At 55.4% G+C, this 26531-nt stretch overlaps 2 protein-coding genes across 2 annotated transcripts in view; one reads left to right on the plus strand and one right to left on the minus strand.

Annotated features, from left to right (window-relative positions):
* The first annotated feature begins 13391 nt into the window (after positions 1-13391).
* Positions 13392-26531, plus strand: part of TCF20 (transcription factor 20) — a 126075-nt gene continuing 112935 nt past the window's right edge. The window contains exon 1 of the mRNA XM_025400021.1: positions 13392-13486. The gene's annotated coding sequence lies outside the window, so the exon portion shown is untranslated. The remainder of the gene's footprint in view (positions 13487-26531) is intronic.
* LOC112633192 (calcium-binding protein P-like) overlaps positions 21942-26531 on the minus strand; it is a 40484-nt gene continuing 35894 nt past the window's right edge. The window contains exon 4 of the mRNA XM_025399639.1: positions 21942-22287. Coding sequence (XP_025255424.1) covers positions 22225-22287 — 63 coding nt within the window. The 3' untranslated portion in view covers positions 21942-22224. The remainder of the gene's footprint in view (positions 22288-26531) is intronic.

Below are 26531 nucleotides of genomic sequence, written 5' to 3' on the forward strand. Positions count from 1 at the left end.
GCTCGAGGCTCAGGGATCATGGGCTTTCATGGCTGACCCTGTGAACTGCCCCTCCCCAGTGCCTGGCCCCTCCAGCCCAGCCATGGGGCTACCCAGCTGTGCCCTTGGAGGGTGCTCAGGAGGCAGTGGGGGGAGGGAGAAGGTTGGGAGGGGCTCTGATGAGTTTTTGTTGCTGGGAAAAAGAAGGCACAACCAGTGTCTTTAGATTTACAGTCTAATGCAAATGAGGACCCACTCCTCATTCTTGCCACTCCATGAATATGACCAACCCTTAACCCAGCTAGGGAACCTGACCTCTGCCCAGGCCTGGCAGGGGACAGGAAGTAGCCCCTCACCTGTTTTTCTTTTTCAGCCCCCCAGTCAGTTCTACAGCGTAGCCCTCTCTGATTATGCCCATTTTCCAGATGGGCAGCCTCCTTGCCCAAGACCGCCCAGCCGGGCCATCCATTGTGGGTATGGGCACTGAGGCCTGCCTGAACCAGTAGTGCACAAGGGTTGGGATGCAGGTTCTGGGGCCCGAGTTTAAACTGACTTCTCCAGTTTGCTGTGTGGTTCTGGGTGGGTTACTGCACCTCTCTGAACTCAGTTGCCACGTCTGTAGAGTGGGTTTTATAGCACCTTCCTTTGGAGAGGCGTCAGTGCCGGAGTGCATGGAGCACCTGGCATGGAGTGAGTGCTTGCTGAGTGTCAGCTGTAGCTGCTGCTGTTTTTATTGTTATTTGACTTAAAAATCTCCCCCTGCTCCTCGTGTTGCTTTCTCATTCGTGAAAAGCTGAGCTGAATAAATGATGACGGGGCCTCCTAGGTACCCCCGCAGCACGATTACATCCCTGAGCCCTGCTCAGGGCTGGCATCAGCAGGGCCCCCTTGTGGCTCGGGTGGTGAGGAGACACTTGGCCCTGTCCCACTGCCTGGCTGGAGCCCTGTTTGGGGGTGGGGGTCTCAGCCCTGCCTGGCCTGCCTCCCGGCTGACAGCTCGGGCACCATGAGGTGGCTGCCAGCCAAGCTACTTCCTCTCTGGCTGGCTGGCATCCCGGGCCCGATGCCAGGGGGCCGGCTGGTGGGCAGCAGCTCGAACGCCGCAGGGCTGTGATCCTGGCCAGGAGACTCCAGGCAGGGCTGGGTGTTGGGGCCTCCAGCTGCCCCTCATGGCCCTTGGGGAGCTGGGCACAGCTGCACTGGCTCTCGGCACCACCCCCCAAGTTGGCACCGTTGCGGGTTTGCAAAGCGGCAGCAAAGAGTGCAGCCAGGGCAGTGGGAGCCATTCACACCCCCAGGCCTGTCTCACAGGGTCAGACACTGAGCCAGCACTTGCTGAGTGTCTGTGTGTCCAGGGCCTGTGCTGGAGGTTAAGGACGCAGCATCCCGTTTGCTGAGGCCTGGCTGGGGGAGACCAGGCTACTGCTGAAGATGATGACGGTGGTAATAATGGTGACCCTGCACTGCCAAGCACTCACCTGCCAGGCAGGGTTCTAAGTCCTGACACATCTTCACTCAGTAGTCCTCACAAAACTCAAATGGGCTAAGGACTGCTTTTACCCCCATTTTACAGATGAGGAAACAGATCCACCTATAGCTAGAAAACGACGAAGGCAAGACTGGAACCGCAGCTTGCTGGCTTCAGAGTTCACGCCCTCAGTGATGCCCAGGGTCTTGTGGAGGGCAGCCTGTACCATGTGGGAGCTGGTCACGCTGCGTGGAAAGCCTGCCTGGAGGAGGAGGGGATGGGTATATGGGTTGGGGCTGAAGTCTGCACAGGATTTCTGCTGCTGAGGTGGGGAGTTCAAGGAAGGCTTCTCTGAGGAGGTGTCATTTGGGCTTTGGCCTGAAGGACATGAGCTGGTTGTATGAAAACATAAGGGAGGAGCATCTCAGGGAGGGGAACAGCCAGGGCAGAGGCTCCGAGGCAGCAGCAGGCTTGCCAGGTGGGAAGGACCAGAAGGCAGCCCAGCAGTGGGGAGTGTGGAGTGAATGGGGCTGACAGGGTAGGGCCGGCTCAGAGAGGTGGGGAGGCTTCAGTGAGAGAGGAGTTCGGGGTAGCTGTGATGCAGGGACAGCTGTGTACTTCACCTCAAATGTTACTGTCTTTTCTCTCCATCAAGGAGAAAGGGCCTGAGCTAGGGTTAGGAGGCTTAGGGGCCAGACTGTGTCACTCCCTCTCCTGCTGTGCTTCCCCCGGCGCCGTCGTCTCCCTCAGTGGCAGTGGGGGTTCATCACCGGCTTTTCAGGTCCCTTGCCCATGTCTGGTGGTGTTCCAGATGGGCCCAGCCAGGTGGCCCCTGCCTTCTAGGCAGCACATAGGTCTCCTGGGGCAGCCTCGATCTGGCCAGCGCCAGCATGTCTCCCTGTACACAAGCCATCAAGCACCTTTGGACCCTATCTGAAGGCCATCCCTGTCCCCCAGGGCCCTCCATCCAACCACAACACCGGTGTGTGTTCCCCTCTGCAGGCTGCCAGGTACTCCAACCACAACACCGGTGTGTATTCCCCTCCGTAGGCTGCCAGGCACTCTGCCTGCACCTGCTGCAATTGGACAGTCCAGGCCTGGTGTGTGACTACAGCAAGCCACTGCCCACCTCTGAGCCTCATTGTCCTCATCTGTAGAGTGGGGACATCAGCGTCTACTTTGTGGTTGGCTGTGAGGCTTAAACAAGATAATCTCCATCAACTCCCTGCCAGGAGCCTAACCTGGCCTCCGTCAGTGGCCGCTGTTGCAAATGTGAGTCCTAAATCCCTGTGACCGCTGCGCCCAGCACCCTGGACAGCAACAGCCTGGCCCTGCCCTCTCCCGGAGTTGGGAGGGAGGGCCTTTTCCCAACCTGCTCGCCTGGGAGCAAAGCTTGTCAGTGACTTCCCTGCCTCTGCCATGCCGACCCCCAGCAGCCTGCCCTGGCCTCCCTCCCGCTCCTGGAGTCTTTAGTCTTCAGCACAGTCTGGTAATTAAAAACCTTCAAGGGGGACTTTATTGAGTTAGCATTAGTTATTTTGTCAGGCTGGGAGAGCAAGAGAATTATCTGTCCTCTGGGAGAGGGGGCTGGGGCGGGGTCGCGGGCTGAGATTGGCAGGTGCCTGCCAGTGCAGTGCACGCAGCGTTTGTGCTCTATTAATGCACCGCACTGCAGGCGCAGTGGCGGGATGTGACCTGAGTGGAGCGGGCTGGCGGGTGTGTGTGTGGGGAGGGGGGATTCCCCACTGTGAGGCTGGCCCTGCGGGGATGTTCCCACTTCCCAGGCTCTTCCTGGCTCCTGTCCTAGGGCTCTATCAGCTCCTGGCTTTCAAAACAAGCCCCTGCCAGAGCCCAAATGGAGAGACGGGCTGCTGAGGTCGTTCTTTGAGACAGAGTCTCCCTCTGTCACCCAGGGTGGAGTGCTGTGGCACAGTCTCCCCTCACTGCAACCTTCGGCTCCCGGCTTCAAGCAATTCTCCTGTCTTAGCCTCCCGAGTAGCTGGGACTACAGGCTCGTACCACCACACCTGGCTAGTTTTTGTATTTTTAGTAGAGACAGGGTTTTACCATGTTGGTCAGGCTGGTCTCGAATTCCTGACCTCGTGATCCTCCCACCTTGGCCTCCCAAAGTGCTGGGATTACAGGCCTGAGCCACCGTGCACAGCCTGAGGGCATTCTTTTCTTACTCTGAGCTGGGGGCTAAGCATCTTGCCTTCCCAGGCCTGCCCTTAGGCTAAGGTTGGTCAGTGGGCTGGTTAAGGTGCCCCAGGCCTCCTCCCTACCCTCCCCTTCCCATTGCCTAAAGACACCCTCTTACAGAGTCAGGCAGGGACACCTGAGATTGGGAGCTCTGTGTCCTTCGCGGAGTCTCCTCACCCTGCTGCCCTCAGACTCTCATTTGTGGAATGAGAACCACCCTCCCCGGGTAGTCATGCAGGATAAAGGAGGCCAAATGGGAATTCCTGCCTCCAGGAAAGCACCTGGTTTTGTTCCCCTGGCTCTGTCTGAATGCCTAGCCCTAGAGAATGAGCTGACCTTTGCCCTTTTTGTTTGGCACTCACCTAGGGACAATACTGTGAATCCTGGCAATAACCTTGCAAGACAGGTGTGTCCAGCCCCTGTTTCAGATGAGCACATTGAGGCTGGAGCACGGCGGCAGTTTGCTCAGAGTCAGCCAGGAGTAGAGAAGCTGGGTCTGGCCCTGGATCTTTCCCCTGTTCGAGGGGCTGGGGGGCCAACACTACACTATTGAATCTTTTAGGGAAGGTGCCAGGGAAGGACACTTGGCCTCCTCCTGGGCTTGGGGCTGGCCAGGAGGCCTCCTGCTGGAAGCTGGCCCCAGGGCTTTGTATCCTGCCCTGCCTTGCCCCAGAGCTGGGCCCCACTCCCTGGCCTTTCTGCCCTGCCTATAAGGCCTGGCTCCTGAAATTCAAACCCCACCACTCCTGGTGGGCAGGGAAGAGTGGGAGGCGGATGTGGGATCTAGAATCCAGCGCTGGGGACAGTGGAAGGGTCTCACCAGCCATGTGTCTATGCCACTCATGCTGAGACCCGGTCATTCAGTAGATTCTCCTGGGCTGGGGCTAGTGCTTGGCTGGCCCTGGAGGCACAGAGGGGCTTGCCGGGAGCAGAGAGGCCTGATAGTCCAATCTGAGCCTTGTCTCCCTAACCGTGGGGTCCTGTGTCCCAGGTGCGTGCTGCTTTGCAGTTCAAACAGGCCTCCTTGTCCTCCAAGTTCCTGCTCAAACACCTGCTCTTCTGGGATGCTTTCTGGGATTTATCCAGGCCACTGTGCTGCCCACTCTTCTGGCATCTCACAACCTACCTTGGTTACAGTTGACACGCAGGGCAGGACGTTACCTCATTGAGGGCCGGGCTGAGCCCTAGTTACGTCCATATCCTCAGTGTATCTGCTGGGTCCTAGCTGAGTCCCAGCTCTGCCTCAGATTCCTCATCTGTCAAGTGAGTCCAGAGCACAGAACCGTGCTTGGGGACCGCAGGGCAGGATGAGGCCAGAAAGGGCTCCTTCTGTGGCATCCTTGACCTGGTGCACGTGGCCTGACTTTAGCACTGGGGCCTCAGAGGATCAGGACATGGAACACCCAGGCCCAACCCTGGGAACTGTAAGATATTGCCTACTACTGCCGTGGGACCTGGGTGAGCTTTCTTCTTGCAAAATTGGGGGTGCTGACCCTCACCCATACTCTGTAAGACTATGGACAGAGAGCCCAGCATGACGGGAGGGCCTATGGGTGCTGTGCTAAGTTTCTTTATCTAAGAAATGGGAGTAAGGCCCCATTAGTGCTCATGGGACTCATGCGAGGGGTGGTATGTGAGAGGTGCCTGCTTTTACCCAGGTCAGACACCTCAGGTCCACAGGGGCAGGAGACAACAGGTGCTGGCTGTTGTCAGGGAGGGCCGTGGAGCCAGGGGCCTGACCTCCCTCCCTCACATCTGTGGTTTCAACTTCTATGCTCTCAATCTGTGCTGGAAAGGAATTGGGCGGAGCCCCACACCCTCACACTAGCCCTTCTGCTTGCTGGGCTGTCTTTGTGGGTACCTGTGCTCTGGACCAGAATCAGGAGACCCTGGCTCAAGAGGCCCCTCTTAGGCACCTTGTGGCCCCAGGACCCCACCTTTGCCCGGCCTAGGCTAGGCCAGGCAGCTGGGTCAGTATCCACCTGGATCCACAGCAGCCCTGCCCAGCGCCCCATCTGTCATGCTCTCAGCCACACCCTTCTTGCTCTCTTCTGATTCCCCACGCAGGGGCTGCCTTTGCTGCATGTGCCATCAGGAAAACTGCTCTCTTGGCAGATGACGTCTCCCAGAGGCAGTCCCACCACAGGCACTGCTGCTGCCGCCCCAGGACTCATTGTCCAGACTGTCCAACTGCTTTGCCGAGGGGCAGACCTGAGGCCTGTGACCTCCAGCGGGCTCAGGACACACATCTGACTACTCTGGTTGAGACTCTAGTATGGAGATCCCCTCCTCCTGCCCCTCCACACACTGCTCTCTCTTCAGGGAATGCCTCCTCCTGGAAGCCCTCTCTGACCCCAAGGCTGTGGGGAGGGCCCCTCCCCTGGGGCTCAGGCTGGACTGTGGTCATCGGTTTACTTATTTTCCTTCCCACCAGACTGTGAGCTTCTTGAGTAACATCATGCATTTCTGGATCCCTGGCACATAGGAGGCACTCAATAAATGCTTGTGTTTGTTGGACAGTTTGTGGGGACTGGGAGGACCTTAAAATGTTCAGAGAAGAGGAGATAGAGTCTCAGAGACGGGAGGGATGGGGCATGGAGTGAGGCTTCACTGTCCAGAGGAGAGGGTTCCGATCCTGGCAGCCTGGGGACGGATCTGGCTGGACCACTTACTTCACCTCTCCATGCCTCAGTTTCCTTATTTGTAAGTGGGCATCTTCAAGCTGCCTCTCATGGTCGTACTGAGGTTGTACGGAGGTAAGGTAAGAGGGAGTGCTTTGCAAAGCCCCTGAAGATGTGAGTCTTCCCAGCACTGTTCTAGGGGCTTCAGTGGGCCAGGATGGTCAGGAGGCCTGCCCCAAGGCCCCTGTGTGCTCTGGGAGGCTGACCTCGTCCTCGAATTGCCTCTGGGTACAGGCTAGCACCTCATCCCAGCCTCTTCCCCAGGCCTAGTGTAGCCCAGCAACCAATGCTGAAGGGGGCAGGCCCAGCAGTGTATGCTGCAGCCAGAGCCAGTGGGCTGAGGGGCGTGCACTCCTTCTCCTCTAGTACCCTCCAGAAACCAGAAGCCTTTCCCTCCCAGCCTGCCCTTGGCTCTAATATCACAGGCCACACTGTAGGGAGAGGGTCCCCTGCCTGTGCTAAGCAAAGGTCAGGAGCAGAGGCCTCCCACCTGCCACCAGCCCGCCTGCTCCATGGCCTGGTCACACCCACAGCTGACCTAGCCTCCCTTCACTGGGGTTTTTATATTTTGAGCAGATGAAAGATTCTGAAAGATTCTCATTCTGTGTGTGTGTGTGCGCGCGCACACACACACACACGTGTTTTGGCTGGGATTAGCTAGACCCTGGCTGCCAGTTCCTCGGAGCTCTGCTGTGTTGAGAGGACATCAGACGGCCTGTGCTGAGCCGCTTCTCGGGGGCCCGGAGCCTCCTGCACATCCTAGGGCAGGGTACTGGGGGTCACGACTGGGAGGAGAGAGGATGAATGGGGCAGGCCCTCCTGTAGGCTCTGGCCCACCTCTGGCCCTGGCCCCCAGCGAGGGTTGGGGCCCAGCCCTGCCTCCTGCTGGCCCCTGTCCCCCTGGCTGACCCCGGCTCCCCAAGCAGCAGCCGGCGGTGCAGGGGGCGCATGCGTGCGGCGGGAGTGAGCCGGCTGTGGAGAATTAATATTCCTGGAACATCGCCCCGGCCGCCTGCACACGCCGAGGAGAATATTACGGCGATTAGCGGTGGGAGTTCGGCCTGCACGCAGTATCTGGATGGAGAATTCGGTGTGATTAATCTGGCGCTAAGTAGCAGCCTCCGGGGTCCGCAGGGCTCTGGCATGTTTGGAATGGGAAAAAAGCTCGGGAGCAGAGCAATTCTTTGGGGGTCTCTTTGGGGGTCTGCCAGGGTGGCAGCTGTGCCCGGGGCGGGCTGCAGGCTCCTGGTGGCCCCAGGTGGGCAGATCATCCCTTATTTGCAGCCATCGGCAGACTGCCAGCAGATAAAAGTGCGTGTGGTTCAGAAGCTCAGCCCATCTGACACCTATCTCAGACCTTTCTCTCCCTTTAGCGGCCTACGTTCAGGGTCACAGACCCACATTGGGGTTGTAGCTTCACCGCACACTTCAAACCACCTTTCGGGGCCTCAGTTTCTTCATCTGTAGACAGGATGCATCATTCCTACCCTGCCGTCTCGGGGAAAGTCACTATTGTTTTTCCCACTTCATGGAGGAGGAAACAGGCTGTGAGCATTTTGCACAGCCAAGAGTGGCTCTGTGCTATGCAGATGTTAAAGATTATTGTTAATAATTCTACAAAGAACCTGAGTTCAGCAGCCACCAGTTCCTCTTGCTTTGTCTCTACTCTTTGAACAATGGCAGATCTGGTGTTCGGAACCTCCCAGAGCGTGTCGTTGGGATGTGGTGGCAGGGAGAGAGTGCTGGTGGCCCCATCTGTAAAATGGGTGTAAAAATACCGCACTTCCCTGAAGTGGAGATCAAAGTGAGAAAAGCAGGTGACTGTTTTAAGATCTGCTCTTCTGGGGCTGTTTTGTAGTCTAACTTAGGGCAGCAGTGGAGACCAGGTGAAACTGGTGGTGATGTGAGTCGGGGAACATCTGTTGGTTTGGCCTTCCTCCCAGTCATCGGCCCCAGCCTGACTGCTTCACTGGATGGAAGCACTGAATGCCAGGGCTGGAAAGGAGCCTCCTGATCTTCCCCAGTGTCTTCACTTAAGGGCAAGGAAACTGAGGTGCAGAGAAGGAATGAGGCCTGCCCAGGGTTGCACCAAAGTGGCGGTGTGGAGGGAGGATTGTGGTCTTTGGAGCCAGCCAGACCTGCACTGACCTTGGGCAAGTCTTTCTTTCTCTGGGCCTCGGTTTCCTTATCTGTAGAATGGGAACGTTGTGCCAGCCTTTTGGGGTGGAACAGTGTAATGGGCAAGGAACAGAGCAGACACTCTGCTCTCTCTCTCTTTTTTTTTTTTTTTTTTTTTTTTTTTGATATGGGGGTCTCAAAAATACAGCCTGTTGCCCAGACTGGAGTACAGTGGCATAATCTCAGCTCACTGCAACCTCTGCCTCCCTCCCAGGTTCAAGTGATTCTCCCACCTCAATCTCACGAGTAGCTGGGAAGCACGCCACCATGCCCAGCTATTTTTTTGTTTTGTTTTGTTTTCTGAGATGGAGTCTTGCTCTGTCACCAGGCTAGAGTACAGTGGTGCAATCTCGGCTTACTGCAACCTCCGCCTCCTGGGTTCATGCAATTCTCTTGCCTCAGCCTCCCGAGTAGCTGGGACTACAGGCACGCGCCACCATGCCCAGCTAAATTTTTGTATTTTGGTAGAGACAGGATTTCACCATGTTGGCCAGGATGGTCTCGATTTCCTGACCTCATGATCTGCCTGCCTTGGTCTCCCAACGTGCTGGGATTACAGGCGTGAGCCACCGTGCCTGGCCATGCCCGGCTAATTTTTGTATTTTTAGTAGAGACGGGGTTTTACTGTGTTGGCCAGGCTGGTCTTGAACTCCTGGCCTCAAGTAATCCGCCCACGTTGGCCTCCCAGAGTACTGGGATTACAAGAGTGAGCCACCACGCCAGGCCAGCACTCTGCTCTCTTAACAGGAAAAGATCCCGTTCTACTGGGAGCGCAAGAGGGCCTTCTGAAGGGTGTCCAGCGCATACAACTGGCCTGCCTCCTCTTTGCCCAGGGTGCTGGACTTGCCGAAAGCTCTTATGGTGAAGGAATTCAACCATTGCACTTTTTCACTCAATTGCTTCACGCCCTGTGGGTTGAACATTTCCAAATCTGATTTGCAGGACATTTCTTTTCTTTTCTTTTTGGCTAGTGAGGCTTTAGACTTCCATGCAACTCACCATGCCCAGAAATGGATACTGGATCAATTGTCTTTACTCTCCCTTTCCCATGCAAGCAACGTAATGGCCTTTGAAAGGGGGTTGGTTTGTGGTTTTCCAGCAGTAGAATGGTCTGTGGTCTTGAGCAGCTAAATTTGAAACCGGGCTTTTCAGGAGGATCAACTGAGCTCTGAAACAGCTGGGCACAGTGCAAGCTGACAGGGGTCAGGGAGAGGCAGGTGGGGCTCCTTCGGCTATGTTTTCACTGCTGACTCCTCAGTGCCGGGAACAGTAAGAGCTCACACAGCCCTGCTTGAGTGAATGCATGCATACATGATGGGATGGATCTGTGCTATGATGAGATGCAGTAGAGTATGTTGGTTAAAAGCCTAGGCTCTAGAGCTAGACAGCCTGGAGTGGAACTCTAGCTCTGCTCTTTGTTAGTGGTGTGACTTTGGGTAGCTCAGTTCAGTTCTCTGGGCCTCAGTTTGCTCATCTGTGAAATGGTTGAACTAGATGATGCCAGCATTCCTTCCAGCTCAGATGTTCTGGTTTCTTTGTTGACCTTCATCCCCAACAATAATGTGCCCAGAACAAAGGCATGTTGCTCCCTGAGCCCTCTAGCTCAGCCACCATGCTCCCAAAAACCTGTGCTCCCAAATAGAGGCAACGTGTCCTCTCTACCCAAATGTGCCTGGGAGTTGCCGCCTTGGAAATGTGCCTTTTTGTTTCGGGGGTTGGGTGCCCATACCCTCCTATTTTTTTTCCCCCTCCTCCCTTCCCCCCAGCCATCCTGATCTAGCTTACATACCTCCTCCTCCAGGAAGCCTTTCCTGATGCCGACTCCCAGCTGTACTCCTTTCAAGGCCCCTCTCTGCATCTTTTGCTCCTGGCCTGGGATCCCACCTCACTCATGTTAGGGTGTTTGTGAGAAGTTATTGAATAATTGTGCACACATGTCCTCCACGGTTCAAGGGACTGACAGGAACCCACGTCTATTCCTTATCTGTGAAGTGCCTGGCTGGTGTGAGGAGGTACATTTGCACTCCTTGTCTGAAATTACCCACTCAAAATCTCAGTGACATAAAGAGTGTTACCCTGCTTCAAAGGAGGAAACTGAGGCTTGGCAAGCTTATTTGGAGCCTCGTCTCTGATCCCCTGAAGCTCATTTTCTTCCCACTGCCACAGAACATCTCTCTCAGACTGTGCTCTGTCCTCTGGACACCTTGCAGACCCTGATCAGCTAAAGTAATCATGCTGGCGGCTAACTGGGATCGGCTCCTGCTTGGAGAGGCCACGCCGCTGTAAGCATTTTGCATCTCATATCTCATGTAATCTTACAGCAACCTTATAAGGTAGGTCCTATTCTTATCCCCGTTTTACAGGTGGAGCATGTGTGGCTCTGAGAAGGAACTTGCTCAAGGTCACACAGGAAGGAAGTGGTGGAGCCAGGATTTAAAACCAGACAGCCTGATGTCGGTGCCTGCCAAATTGAATTGCAGTTCTTCAATTCACTGTTTCAGTCAACCTTGCCTAGGTTCCTCAGGGCATATTTCTTGAGTATGCACTGTGTGGGTCAGAGGACAAGGGGCAGAGGATGACAGACCCATGTCCTTGGCCAATCTCAGAGCCCCACTGAGAGGGGGCAGGTACAGTTCTGCTAGGGTCTTTCGAGGGTCTGCCCTGTGCTGAGACCCTCTGAAGGGACACTGCTGTTATGCTGTCAGCTTCACATAGGGTGGGGCAGGCTCAGAGGGGTCAGTGGCTTGTCTACAGTCACCCAGTGAGCAAGTTGGGGAGCCAGGATTTGAACTTGAGCAGTCAGCCTCAGAGTCCCTACCCCTTTCCACCATTTCTTCCTGCCTTCCAGGACACAGCATATGAGCTGCTATGAGAGAAAAGCAAAGAAAGTGGCATTTGACTTGGACTTGGGGGTAAGGCTTCTCTGACGAAGTGAAGTCTAAGTCGAGACCCTCATGTAATGCAGGAAGTGGTGGGAGTAGGGGGAGGAGAGGGAACAGCTTGTGCAAAGGCCCGGAGGCAAGAGAGAGCATGGTTTGTTTAAAGAACTGGATGCAGTGGCTCATGCCTTTAACCCTAGCACTTTGGAAGACTGAGGTGGGAGGATCACTTGAGCCCATGAGTTCGAGACCAGCCTGGGCAACATAGTGAGACCCCCCTCCCTGCAAAAAAATTTAAAAAAAAAAAAAAAAAAAAAGAACAGAATGAAGGTGTTTGTTCTAGGTTTCTTCATTGGCATTTCCAGTTGTAATCTTTGAGTAGTCAGTTTATCTAGAAGGGTTTACTGAGTGCCTCGTGTGGATTCTGTACCATGTTAGGTGTTAAGTGCAGACCCAGCCCTTGGTAGGGGTAGGGACTAGGGCATTGCCCAGTGGGGGTCCCAAGGACCGAGGTGGGAACACTAGCTCCAGGATTTGGGAAAGGCCAGGAGGAATGGAAGTACTTTATCGTCAGTGGGAGCTGCCTTGTGTCCTTATCTGAAACCCTGACATCCTAGATATGGAAAGGATGAAATGAGATAACCAGGACCTGGCGCTTAGTAGGCCCTCACCAGATGCCAGGCACAGAAGCTTAGTGGCAGGCATGTGCCAAGTTTGGGGCAGCCAGTGGTCAGCAGCCCAGCTGCCCCATGGCACCAGGGAAGAGGGGAAGGGTGCTGCCGTGGAGTAGGCAGAGCAGGGCCTGGAGAGGCCCTGGGCCAGGAGCCTCGGGCTGAAGCGAGCATGGCAGAGTGAAGTGCATGGCCTCTCACTGGAGGGCAGAAGCTGGAACACTGGACGGGAAAGGCCCACCAGGCCAAGGATGACTTGAATAGCTATGGAGTAGGCGGCTCAGGCCAAGGATCTGGCCATGGCCCCGAGTCTAGGCACTGGCCATTTGGGTCTCTGTTCTGTCCCAATGCTTCCTGGGCCTTGGTTTCCCCATCTTGACTCTGGGCATTGGTGCTTACCTCTCAGGCATTGCTGTGGGGTAGGAAGGGGGGTGTGAAGTGCCTGTGCTGGGCTTGCAGGTAGTAGGTGCTCAGCCCCTCAGAACGAATGCTGCTGCCATACACAGAGAAACAGAGCCAGGACCCCAAGCCAGGCTTCCTCTTGCTGTGGCCTCTCTGAGATGGGACTTGGGACAAAGGGTGGTTGGGACTGCCATGCCCTGCCCTTTCCAAGCTCACCTTTGTAGGGGGTAGCCTGGGCTCACTTCAGTGGTCTATGAAGGCTTTAAAAAGCCCTGGAGCTGCCCAACCAGCCCTTCAGGCTCTGGGCTGTTTTGCTGGCCTCACATCCCAACTCACCCTCCTGCTTTGCAGCTCAGATATGCCCTTCCCTTTCTGAGCCTTGCCAGGTAAAATGCAGCCCTCTCTGGTCCTCATGACCACCACCTAAGGTGCTGGGTGCAAGTCCCCAGCACACAGTAGGTGCTCTATGAATGGTCACACTTGCCTCTACCCCACAGTCTCCAAGCACAGCAGTGAGCTGCGGTTCTCACCTGTGGTGGGCGTTGGCCCCTTTTAAGCCATTCACTCTGGGGCCAATTATAAATAGACACATAATCGCCCCTATCTATAGAGATAAGACATACTCTTCAGATGAGCCCGCCCCTCCCCTGCCCCCCTCCACGCTGGCACGCGCTCTCCGCAGTTGAAGGCGACGGAGGGATCGGGTGCTCCCCTCCCTCCTCCATCCATCCATCCCTCCTCCCTGCTGCTCCTCCATCTCCACCCTGCAGAGGTGAGATCGGCAGGGGCCGTGATGTCAGAGGCTCAGCTGATGTCACCGCCCCGGCCCTGTGACTTCACTTGCCGGCTTGGGCAGGAGGAGCCGCGAGGAGGCTGAGAGCCGAGAAACTGCCCCCCTTTCCTTTTTCTTCTCCTTTTTTTCCTTTCCCCTCCTCCCCCGCCTCGGCTCAGGAGTTGTTTTCCTCCCCGGTGGTCGCCGGGCTGGCAGGGGGTCTGGGGCAAGGGCCAGGGAAGGATGCGGCTGCAAAGGTAACGGTGTGCGCGATGCCTCTTCCGCGGTCGTGAAAGTTTGCTCTGGCGTGCGAGGCGTGCCCGCCGGGTGCTCCGCCGCACCGCGCTGCCCTGGCCCGAGGCTCCCCGGGGGCGGGCAGGAGCCGCGCCGGGCCAGGGCAGGGCTGGGCAGGGGCCTCCCGGGCGGCCTTTACTGCCTTGTCCCCATCAAAGGCCGCAGCTGCTCGAGTGGCGGCTGTAGCTTTGAAACTGCCATAAAGAGCGATGGAGGGCGGGGAGGCGGGGGATGTTCAGAGCAGTGCCCAGGAGGGTGGCCGGGAGAGGAGGGGCCCGAGGGGGCTGCTCAGGGAGCGCGGCAGCAGCAGGGGCGTGAAGGGCAGGGCCCCGGGTCACAGTCCCAGGGGCCGAATGCCCGCCCCCGTCCCTTCTGGTCCAGATGCAGCCGCCCTGCGTGGCCAGCCCGGGTGTGAGGGTGCAGAGCGGCGGGGGGCGGGGGCTGGCTGCTCCCTCTGCCCCCCTCCACTATTTCCAGGCATGTTCTTCCACCTCCAGCAGGCCATTTGTCAGCGGTGATGCGGGACAAAGGAGGGGCAGTGGGTGGTCTGCTGCGAGTTGGGCGATGGGCACGGAGCGAGGGCCGAGAGAAACGCCAACAATGAAGAGGCAGATCGAGGGCTTTGCTCATTCAGGCTGTCGAGGGAGCCGTCATTTTGTGTTAGCGTGTGTGTGTCTGAGGTGGGAGGAGGAAGAGAGCGGAGAATGACAGGAGAAGGATTATGACATTGTGTTGTCTCTGTTTGTGGTAAATGCAAATTTGGCACCAGTGGTTTCCCGGGAAAAGCAGCAGCAAGTAACCCAGGCCGAGGCCCTGGCCCAGACCCACGGAGGGAGCCCGTGTGGGGTGGCATGGGGCTTTATTTGGCCCTCCCTTTTTTTCTATTTGGCGTGTGCGTCTTCCATTTATTTTACAGTGAAGAGCTGGAGACAGACAGGCCGGCAAGGCAGGAGAAGCCGGCCCCCTCCTCCCAGGCATGGCAGCCCCTCCTCAGCTCACCCCAGAGGAGAACTGGGCAGCTCTCCCAACCCCTAGGCACTGTCCCAGCTCCCTGACCTCTCTCCCAGGTCTCTGCCCCAGCCAGAGTCACGGTTCCGTCGTTCTCTTAACCTGGGCAGCCTGAGTCTCTGAAGGCTACTTCTGCCCGCAGCTGCTTCCCAAGCGTAACCAGAGACGGAGAACCTGGGACGGAGGCTGGGATGGGGCTTTGCAGAATGAAGGCCAGGGCCGGGCACTCCCCCGGCTACAGTGTACAGTGCTGGCCTGGAGGTTGGCGAACAGCTCTGCAGCCAGGGGCTGTTGGCACAGCCTCCTGGACTTTGACTCCTCTGACAGGCCCATGAGGGCAAGGGAGCTTGAGCCTGCCGTGGGCCGGGAAGCGGCCATGGTACAAGTCTCTGCGCTGCCACAGGGCTCAGACAGGTGCAGTGACATGGACGCAGGTGGTCAGTGTGTTTACAGCAGGCCTCCAGAGAATGCGTGGTGGAGTGAGTTTTACCAGGGCCAGGCCGTAGCTCAGGCCCCAGCAGAGATTGTGTGTTCTAAGCTGAGAAGCCAGGGCAGGAACCATCTACAGGTGGAGGGTCAGGGGAAGGCTGTGGCTCTCCTTCCAGTCTCCCTTTCCCTGGAGCTGGTCCCTCACCTGACCTCACCATCTTCTCTTTTCTGGTCAAGTCTTCTGGTCTCAATTCACTTCCTCCAGGAAGCTTTCCCCGTCCTCCTCTCAGGTGGACTTCGGTCCTGTGCCTGGCCCACTTTCTGTGCCCTCTCACAGTCCTGATCACACAGAGGTGGGTCTGTCTCCCTGTTAGGCCTTTGGGTGCAGAGCCTGGGTGACCATCCTTGGGTACAGGGACATTTAAGGCCTCCCCTCTGCACTCCTGGCACCTGCCCAGAGCTGGGCATAGAGGAGCCCTGTGCCTAGAGCTCAGAGGAGCAGACCCAGACTCAGATTCCCCCAGGAAGTGGGACCACCAGGATGGAACAGCTGCCCTCTCCCCATGTCCTAGATGGTGTGATGGGCTCACTTCCTTTGGGCAAACTCACCCCAAGGGGGTTTTTTCCCCACAGAAATCTTTTCCCTGAGTTCCCCTGTGAATTCTGACAGGGAAATCAAGAGAGGCTTCACAGAGGAGGTGGCATTTGAAGGCCTTGAATAGTGAGTAGGAGTTTGCCATGCTAAGGCAGGAGAGGGTGTACCATCAGAGGGAAGTGCAAGAACAGCGCATCCAGGGTGTAAGAGGTGGGTTGCACTGTGTGGCTGAAGCCGTTGGAAGGGACCAGTGGGGAGAGGCGGTGACAGTGGAAGTGGGACCCTTGTTTTGCTGGCTGGGGAGCCACTTCTGGAGGAAGGGAGAACTTGACCTGATGACACTGCCACATGGACACCGCTGTTACTGCAAACTCGCCTTCTGGATGTGCCTGTGTCTTAGCACTTTGGACCTGTTTTCAGGTTCTTGCAAAGCTGGCTTGTTCTAGCTGCTCCCAAGTCAGCCTCTCTCAGGCTGCCTTGTGCTAGGATTCCCAGATGGCCTCAGACTTGAATTTAAGGACCAACTTGGGTCTTCTTTTAATTCGGAGTCTCAGGACCAGCCCAGGCCACATTCTGAGCTGGAACCAACTTGGAGGGGAAGCAGTTTGGATGCCGATCAAGGGGTGAAGGGTTCAGGAGCAGCTCCTCCTGCCTGGGACCCTGAGATGACTGGAGGCTCCTGTGGGAGACTGGGGTGGCTAGTCCCCCAGACCTATCCCCAACTGAGATGGCAGCACAGAGGGGTGGCCAACGTCCTGGGGCCAGACTGCCTGGGTTCAATCCTGGCTCTGCCATTTCCTAGCTGTGTGGCTTCAAGGAAGTTACCTGCCCTCTCTGAGTCTTTGTGTTCTTGGGCAATAATAATACCTACATCACAGGGCTGAGGTGAGGATTATATGAGATCATTCTCACAAAGCAGCCAGCAAGAGCCTGGCTCCCAGGGGGCACTGAATAATTGTTAGCTTAAAAAAAGACAGCTCCAGAGAGTGAAGGCTCTAGCACCTAGTATCTGGGGGCTAATCACTGAATCCATCTGAGCCTCAGTTTCCCTAGTTGTAAAATGGAGGTGGTCATCATGTCTGGTAATAATAGCCAAGACCTAGGAGCACTGACTGTGAGATCTGCAGGCTGTGTTCTAGTTGCCTAACTATGTATTAGCTTAATAGTCTCTCCCGACTCTGAGCCACATGTAGGGGCACAGCAGGGCCCAGGGCAGCCTAGAAACTAAAAGTGTGCAGGGAAGAGCCCCAGAGATTTGGTATTTTCTGGGTGAAGCTAAACCAGCCCCCTTGCTTAGCAAAGGCAGGAACAGAGGGAAGTGGATGGCTGGAGTGTGAGGCATGGAGACCACAAAGGCCCACCCACCACTGTAAATGAGCTGCCTGGGGCTGGACGCCCCTCATACATGGCAGAGTCACCTACACACCATGGGGCCTTGAGCGAGTCATGACCACCATCCTGGACTTTGATTTCCCTAACTGTGTGAGGCGGACTTGGGTCTTTTCACCTCTCAGGTCTGCCACTGCTCTAAGGGGCTGTGATTCTCTTGTTGCTTTGATTTTCTTGGAAGGTTTCCATGTAGGTAGTGACTTGGGCGGTATCATCTGCCCATTGATTTTTCCAGAAAGGATGCTTTCTTCCCTCCCACTCTGCACTCAGCCCACAGATAAGTGACCTCTTGCCTAGCTTTCCCATTTCTCCTCCTGTCCCCGCTAGTAACTCACCTGGTCTGGGCTGGGGAACCGAGAGGGCCCAGCCCAGTAGCAGCTCCCCAGAGGGCACATGAGCCCATAGACACCACCCCCATCCCCTGTGAGGAGCACTTGGGGAGGTGTCTATGGGGCTGGGGAGCCACATCCAGCCCACACCTGGCTTTGTGAGCCTGATTACCACGGAGTCCCCCAGTGGCTCATTCACTCTCCCTCCTCCCCTCAGCAGAAGCTTTGGGATTCAACAGGTGCGGCTTACCCCTTGCTCCGCTGTGGCTGCTGGGTGACTGCAGGCACCACACCTCCCTGAGCCTGTCTGCTCACGGGGTGAATGATCCCACCTCATGGGGCGCCTGAGGCTGGAATGACGGCAACTTCACTTAGAGGCATGGTCACTGATTGAGCCCTGTGTGTCTGCAGCCCTCGGTGGGGGGGGGGGGGGGGGTGATGTTAATGTCCCCATTCTACAGGTGAAAAGGCTGAGGCTGCAGGACCTTAGGGAGCTTGCTGTAGGTCACATCGCCCTCTGTCCTTCCTTTCTTATATTTATTGAGACGTAGTCGCTCTGTTGCCCAGGCTAGAGTGCAGCAGCACAATCCCTGCTCACTGCAACCTTCACCTCCCAGGTTCAAGTGATTCTCCAGACTCAGCCTCCCAAGTAGCTGGGATTACAGGCGCGTGCCACAGGCCCGGCTAATTTTTTGTATTTATAGTAGAGATGGGGGTTCACCATGTTGGCCAGGCTGGTCTCAACTCCTGACCTCAGGTGATCCACCCGCCTTGGCCTCCCAAAGTGCTGGGATTACAGGTGTGAGCCACCGCACCCGGTCCTTCCTTTCTTTTTAACACCCACCTACTACCAAGAAGGCACAGAGGCAGATGATGCTGGGAGCCCGTCTAAGGCAGGACGGGTAAAGGAAGCCTAGAGAGCCCTAGGGGAGGAGGCTGGGGAGGCACAAAACTTGTAAAGGGGTGGTTACCATGCATGTCTGTCATTATTTGCCCACAGAGGGATATACTGATCATGGGAATAATGGTCGTCAGGTGGGCAGGGGAAGGGGTGCCCTGCGCCATCATGGCTCCTGAAGAAGATACAGTCGTGGTTCCCTCTTCCCAAGATGTTTCTGCTCACCTTTGCTCAGGACATGAGGTTGCTTAAGGGCAATGTGTGGGTTCAGAGCCGGCCTCTGCACTCACCTGCATTAGATCTCAGGCTAATTATTTATTGCTCTGAGCCTCAGTGTCCATGCCTGTACATGGGGATGGTCACTGTACTCACAGTGTTGTGAGGATGGTGTGGGTGAATGCAGGTAATGCACTTAGCACCATGCCCAGCTGGTGGGCGAGCTCTAGGAACGTTCTCTGTTGTCATCCTCTTGAATCAGCCTTGCCTCTCCTGAGCATTCCCTCAGCACCTGCTATAAGTCAGCGCCAAGCCCAGGGAGCCTCCTCCTGTGCCCTGGGCTAAGCCGCCAGCCTCGGGGCCTGGGAGCTGAGCGTCTGGATCTGCCGCGCAGGGGGAACAGCCTCTGAGAATTGGTGTGTTGGCTCCCACTGCTGGCGTGACAGACATCCTGAGGAAATATGTCACTTTACAGTAGTTTTCAAAGAAATGTCTAGAAAGCTCTATTAACCCTATGGGGGCCATTCATAGCCTGGACTTTTGTTAGGTCCTAGTCTGAGTTTTGTTTTGATTTGCTGAGGACCCGCCCTCTCCTGGGCCTCAGTTTCCTCATCTGTAAAGCAGTAGCTACCCAGCTCAGAGGGCTGCCTATGTCAGATGAGACTGCTCCTGTGAAACATGCTCTGTAACCTCGAGAGCACCTTACAGAGCTTTCGGTTCTGTTTCTGGTCATTCACCTGACAGCTATGGGCAGATGCCTGGGCAGGGTCATACTGTGTGCCTAGGCTGGGTGTGCGCAGCAGTGGGATGCCAGCTTGGCTCTCAAGGGCTCCCTGAGTTGTGGCCTCGCTAAAACCCTTGAACTTTGTAATTTCTAGAGAATGTGGAAGGCTTCACAGGCAGCCTTGCTCCTTCACAGGGCAATGCTGATAAGCATATTGCCTGGTCACTGGTTTATCCCACGTATGTTTTTAGAGCAGCTCCTTGTGCTGGGCACTGGCCTGGCTGATGGGGATGAAGCTGAAGACCAGAGGTCAGCCTTGCCTTTGAGAGCTTGGTCTAGGAGGAGGGATATGGAAACTCGCATTCAAAACCCTGATGACTGAGGTTCAGGGTGACATGACACAGGGCCTGCACTTCTCAGAAGAGGCTCAGCCACAGGGCAGGATCGCATCTAAATGCATATTGGCTTGTGTCCTCTGCTCAGAATCCTTCATCATCTCCTCTTTTTGCCCAGGGATAAAGTCGCAAAGCCTTGTGGCCTGTACTGTCCTGCTCCAGCTACATCTCCAGCTTTCTCATTTCACTTAAATTACCCTGCAGGCCCTGGTGCCCTTCCTGGAAGTCTACCTGCTCCCTCCTACCACAGGGCCTTTGCCCATGCCATGCCCTCTGCCTGGAGCTCTCCTCCAACTTCACCATGTGGTTACTTCCTATTTGTCTTTCAGGTCTCAGCTCAAATGTCCTAGATCCCCAAGGCTCAGGGTCCCTGTTGTACACCTGCTGTGCTCCTGTCACACTTTCTTACTACTTTGTATCATGGCTGTTATCAGATGATTATGTGATGATTCTTTTTCTAACCGCTGCATGGCACCATAAGCTTCATGACCACAGGGACCCTTGGGATCAATGCTTGCCATAAGGGCTATCAATGTTTGTTGAATGAATGAGTAAGTGTTAAGGTAAGAGTGTGGAGGCGGTGGCATTTGAGTAAGACTTGAAAGAGGGTGTAATTTCAATCTGTGGGGAGGAGGGAAGGGCATTCCTGCTGCAGGGAGCAGAAAGGCACAGGACAGGAAGCCAGCTCGTCTAGTTAGGCGGAGAGGCAGAATGAGACCTGGGAGAGGTCTGGAGAAGCAAGCCGAGCCAGATAGGGCTTTGTATTCCAGGCTGATAGGAATAAACTTGAATGATGAAGCCACTCGACCCACTGACAGACTTCTGAGCCGGGGGAGCAAAGTCAAAACTGGCTTTGGATAACTGTAATGAATCCGCCACTGGGATGGGTGGGCAGGGCAAAGTGGCTCCAGTTAAGAGGACCAGTTAAGAGTTGGAGAATCCACGGCTCCTGCTGCTTTCTGCTCCCCTGGAATCAAATGTTGATTTGGCAGTTATCCCCGAGAGCTTGCAGGGAGATGCAGGGCAGTGATGAGGAACCTCACACGGCGTGGCTGCTTCCAGAAGACAATCGCCTTGGTGGCAGGGCAGCTATTCCCAAGTCACTAGAGGGAGAGACGGAGTTGATTGAGCATTGGCATCTGCGTTTCTTGGCTTTTCCTGTTGAGAAGGCAGCATCCAGCTCTGCATCCCTGCACCTGTGTCCTGGTGCCTTCTATTAATAAGTGGTCCAGGAATCTTGATGCTGAAGGACCAATCTGTGGCAGAAGATGAGCAGAAACATTTCTGTCAAATGCCCAGCAAACAAGACTTCGTGCCTCTGTGGGGAGCCAGCAGATAAGAGTCAGGACTCTCGAGGACCTGAGGACAAATCCCAGCACCATCACTTAGCAGCTTCAGGCATCTTCTAAGTGACTCTGGGCTTTCATGTCTTCAGTGGTGAAAATGGAGGCTGCCCTGGTGCCATGAAGGCTAAGGTTAAGTGACATATATGGATCCCCAAGCACGGGGAACACTGGAGGCTCAGGAAGTAGTGGCCGTTATCATGGTTGCGTTTTTCTCCATGGTTTGAATTCTTAGCAGGAAGCTTGGGTTTCAGGCTTAAAAATGAAGAGCATGTCAACAAAACAGGATGGAACAAAGTCTTTTCCCAGCATGCCTCAGCATGTGGCACTGCCTTCCCGTGGAGCCCAGACAATGATATGGCTAAAAGTCTTGAGCTTTCAGGCAGAAATAATCCCAAAGGAAAGGAACTTCCTTATTGTCATCTTGTGACAAAGCGACGCAGGGGCCCTGCAGCCCGTCAGATTCAGCTCTGCCCCCTCCAAGCTGCTCTGTGCCTCAGTTTCCTCATCTGCAAAATGAGGCAAGAACAGTACCCACTTTATAGGGTTGTTGTAAGGATTAAGCAAGTTACTGCAGGAAAAGCGCTTAGAGCATGCCTTTGTCACTGCGACTGTCAGATCATTTCATATTCAGGTTAACTCTTTGTAGTCCCGAGTAACTCTGTAGGGGCTTTGGAGAGAAGTCTGAGTTCAAGTCGTAGCCTCTTCCTAGCTGTGTGACCTGGGCAAGTCTCTTAACCTCTGTGTGCACCCATTTCCTGCTCTGTACAATGAACAGGACAATCCCTGCCTCACGGGTTTGTTGTGAGGCGTGAATGGGATCCCTCAGGTAAGGGCGAGGACCCCCTGAGGCAGGCAGCTCACTTGGCCCCTCCCAGCCCAGTTTACAGCTGAAGGAATTGGATGATGTAAAGACACACATTGGTGAGACCAGGCTGGCCCCAGCTCCGTGACCGGCCCAGTGAGAGTCCAGCCACTAGGGGCAGTGAGTGCCGGGCAGGTGGGTGTGATCTGTGCGCCCGGGGCTGCACGGGCTTCCCATTTCTTGGCCTCTCCTCAGGTGTCGGCTCTCTGCTCACCTGTGGGGACGATGTGTCAGTCGATTCACAGCAGCTGCTGCTTGTTGGCCAGACCGTGGTCTTCCCAGCGTGGGGTCTGAGAGTCTGAGGCCCCCACCTGCCCCAGCTGCCCAGTGTCCAGTGCTTAATATATGACTGTGGGAGAGGCTGGTGCTGCCCACGCCATCCTCTTACATTCTTTCCCTATTGGCCTGCAGACTTTTGGTCCCACTGACTGTCTTTCCAGTGTTTGCTGAGTGCTGGGAAGCCTGGTGGTTAAGAGTGCAGCCTCTGAAGACCTGGGTTCAAATACCAGCTCAGCCTCTTCCAAGCTGTGTGACTTGGGATAAGTTAAACTCTTTGCACCTCCGTAGCCCCATCTGTAAAACAGGAGTGATAACAGTACCAAACTCATTAGACTGCTGCAAATATGAAGAACTGGGGTGACAAAGGGAAATCTGCATAGTGCCTGGTTCATAGTAAGCCTGGATTCCTCTGGGTTGTATCATCCTCACTAACATCATTTTAATGGACATGGTGTCCTACCCTGCACAGGATGCCGGAGACCCGAGAGAAGCAGAGGTGTCTCTGCCCTGCATATGCTCACAGTCCAGGGGGAGAGATGGATGCATCCCAGATTAGGATGCCACACTTCTATCCTGGAGGGCAGAGTGAGGGGCAAACCTGGAGAGCAGAAGTTTCTGTGGGACCCCGTGAAACAAATCCATGCCAAACATGTCAATGCTACAAGGCCCTGCAGGATCCCACCCTTGCCCAACTCCGCAGCTTCATCTTTTTCCCCTGCACTGGGCACAGTCCTCCTGGGCACAGCGGGTGGCTCTCGCCCATACCCCTACGTCTCGGTATTCTTTGGTCCTCTGTTTTGAAGCCCTCCCTACCACCGTAGCTTTAGAGCCTCCTCTGACCTTGCACCAGAAAGAACTGTTCTGAGCCCCCATGCTCCCTCCATGTGGGCTCAGAGACTTGCACAAAGCAGGGGCTCCTGTGGAATGAGGGCACAGAATGAGGGCGTGCCCACAGAGGCTCTCCACCCCTGCTGTTTGTGCACTCTCAGTATCCTTGTGCTTTGCAAGGGGACAGTGCGTGGCTTGGGGACAGGCACAGCAGGAGGCTGTGGGGAGTTTCCCCGCTCTGTTAGCCAGAGGCTTTTGTAGGTTGCCTCCTGGAAGACTGCAGATGAAGCCCTGAGCTTGTGAGCAGGAATTCCAGGCCTCCCTCTTGGTGTGATTGAGTTAGCAGGCGGCCCCTCCCAAGAGGAAGGAGAGCTGGAGCTTGGTGAAGGATAAAGGTGAGGGCTGTGTGTCTGCTCACCAGAGCTGGCAAGTGAGGAAGGACATCCGCCTGCTCTGAAGGCACCCCGGCTCACTTTGCGCAAGTCACTGATCTGCCGAGCAGGGCCAGTCTCCTCAATCAATCCACGCTGACAGATGGTAGTGGAATCAGTGACCTAGAGGCAGAAGGCTCCATTTGTAATCCTGGAGTGGCCCAGGCGCCTGGAGGAGGGCAGAGGAGTTTGTAATAAAAGGAGTGATACAGTGTTTCCAAAAGCCATCTTTGAGCCAGAGGAAGAGGCAAAGGATTAATTTTGTTTATAGAATTGATACACTGATTCAGTTCAATGAGTAATTTTTGAGTGGACTGGGTCAGGAGGGAGGGGGAAGAATCTGGTCTACTGTTTTTTTGTTTGTTTGTTTTTTACTGTTCCTTCCTTAAAGAGCTCCCAGTGTGGTAGGAAAAACAGGATCCATGCATTTGAGACAATGAGAGAACAACAGAAAACACTAATGTGATTTCAGAGGAAGGGGCTCTCAGTTATTGAGTGCCTGCCACTGTGCAATCTTGGGCAGCAACTTAACTCTTTGAGCCTCAGTCTACTCAAGTGTCCTATTGTATCCATATAGAACATGCAGCTAGTGTTAACAGTGCCTGGTACTACACTGAATTTTTTTTTTTTTTTTTGAGACAGAGTTTTGCTCTTGTCGCCCAGCCTGGAGTGCAATGGCGCAATCTCAGCTCACTGCAACCTTCGCCTCCCAGGTTCAGGCGATTCTGCTGCCTCAGCCTCCCAAGTAGCTGGGATTACAGGCACCCACCACCACACCCGGCTAATTTTTGTATTTTTAGTAGAGACAAGGTTTCACCATGTTGGCCAGGCTGGTCTTGAACTCCTGACCTCAGGTGATTCACCCGCCTCGGCCTCCCAAAGTGCTGGGATTATAGGCGTTAGCCAATGTGCCCAGCCTATGCAGCTCTCTTGAGAGTCCCACAACACCTTATGAGTGAGGTAATTAAAAAAAAAAAATTTTATTTTTCTTTTAAGTAAATACAGATGGGGGGGAGTCTCACTGTGTTGCCCAGGTTGGTCTTGAACTCCTGGCCTCAAGCAATCCTCATACCTCAGCTTCCCAAAGTGCTGGGATTATAGGTGTGAGCCACCACACCCAGTCCAGTGACATAATATTATCATTTTATAGCTGAGGAACCCAAAGGGGGAAGTGACTTGTCCAAGGCCACACAGTGCAAGAGTAACCTACGTCTTCCTGTTGGCTATGATGCCCATATACGTTCTTTTTCCAAATGGTACCAAAAGAGAAAGCGGCAGGCTTTCAGGGATAAAGAGGCCCAGCTGGCCTGGTCCTAGGACTGGGGAAGTTTCCAGGTGGAGATCATCAGGGCAATGTTCTGGCAGGGTCTGAAAGGGCAGGGAGGGGGCTGCATGGTTATAAGAGGCAGGAGCTGACAAGAGCCTGGACTCCGGTTACCCGTCTGCATTCTTTATTCCTTCCCTTTCGAATGAGGCTCTGCGACAGATTGTCACCATCCCCAGGGCCCTGCATCTGAGACGCAAGTGAACTTACGAGGAAGGGAAAGAATGGAGGAATGATGGGGCAGGCGACTCTAAGGAAAAGCGATTCACCTTTCTTCATGAATTCTCTCAAGAAATTGAGGGTGCCCCCAACACCAGTCTTCAGGAAGCTCCCCTGCATTCTCCTATTTTTGTCCAGAAAACACAGCCCTGTGCTGAGCGCCTCTTCCACCTTTCCCTTTACAGCCCTGACCCCAGGAGAAGCCAGGTACTGGTCTTTTAAGTCTTGAGGCCTGAGAATTTGAAAATGAAACTCAGAAGAACAATGGGAACAATCAAAGGGCAGGGCCTCGTGGCTTGTTCAGCTCTGCCCCGGAAGAGCCTGGCATGCAGGAGGTGTTGGGGAATCAAGTCCCCAGGAATAGTCCTGACCTGCTTTGGAGCCAGCCCCCACTTTGGGAGACTGGACAGAAACCAGAAGAAATCACTGTCTTCCCCAAGGACATGTTCCTGCCAAGGGGCCCAGGACCGCCTCCGGCCTTTCTGGGACCCTGGGACCCTCCTTGGATAGCCTGAGAAAAGGCTAAGCATTAACATCTCTGGCTAGGTGGGGTGAAAGGTCAAAAAGTAAAACCAGGCCCGCTGGGGAGCTGTGTACCTCAAATATATGGCAATCTGGGTTCCAGACCACCCCTGGTTCCTGTCAATCCCCATCTGCTGCTGGAAGCACTTTTCCAATCCCAACTGACTTGCAGGTTGGGTTGCTTCAGGAGAGGAAGCCACATACTCCCCTAACATCTAGGACAGACGGCAGCCTAATTTAGAATCGGCAATTTTAGCCAACATTAGGGACATCTAATCCAAACTTTCCTCACCCACAGGAAACTGAGGCCCAAAGTGGGAAGAAAATTTGGCCAGGTCAAAGGTCAGGGGCAGGATCACAAATTCTCAACGTATCCTACCCTTGCTGGCCTTGTCACTTTTGATGGCCCTGGGGGCGCCAACATCTACACCGTAGTTGCTCTACAATTGCGATTTTCTTTATAAAGAAGTCAAGCCCTTTCTTTGCTCTAGAAACACATCAGGTTTGCAAAGGAAGGCTGGGAACAGGCTGAGGCCTTGGCACCGCAAATCCTCCGCCTTATCGGCAAATTAATTCATGACCCTTCGCGCAGTCAGCCTGGCATTGCAGCTTTTTAATGCAGCAGCAGAAGGCAACTGGAGCGTCCATTTTACAGGTGAGGTATGTGGGCCTCCCTCCTCGCATTTTCCGCGGTGGAAACTGAGGCTCTGAGAGGACCCAAGCCGTTCCTCCACGGACACCCGGCGCCCATGGGCGGGGACTGCCAGGGACCCAGGCGGGACCAGCTAGGCCTTGGGCTGGCCCCGGTCCAGAGGGCTATTGGTGGGCAGGAGCCGCCCCCACGCCCTCTCCGACTAAACAGGTCACCGAGAGGAGGCCGGGCCCTTGCCCGCGGGCTTCCCGGGCCGCGAGAGGCGCAATTCTGGCATTGGAGGCTCCAGGGAACTCCAGAAATCCCAGAGAGATTCCGGGCCACCAACTCCCCAGAAAGTTGGCTCGCGGCCACCCCCAAGACGGCCCTGAGGCGCGGGCCAAGATGGTACTGGGCGGGCGGCGTACTGCGCCCAGCGGCCGCGGAGGAGAACCTCGCGCGACCCGGCCGTGGGGTAGGGGGTCTTCGCTGCCCCTGCCCGGCGCGCGCCGGCCTCGACGCCGCCGCCGCACGCGGGTGGGCACGCGCGCGCCCGGCCCCGCCCCCAGCGCCCCGCCCCCTG

The sequence above is a fragment of the Theropithecus gelada genome, chromosome 10 (genome assembly GCF_003255815.1).
Source record: "Theropithecus gelada isolate Dixy chromosome 10, Tgel_1.0, whole genome shotgun sequence".
Classification (NCBI taxonomy): Eukaryota; Metazoa; Chordata; class Mammalia; order Primates; family Cercopithecidae; genus Theropithecus; species Theropithecus gelada.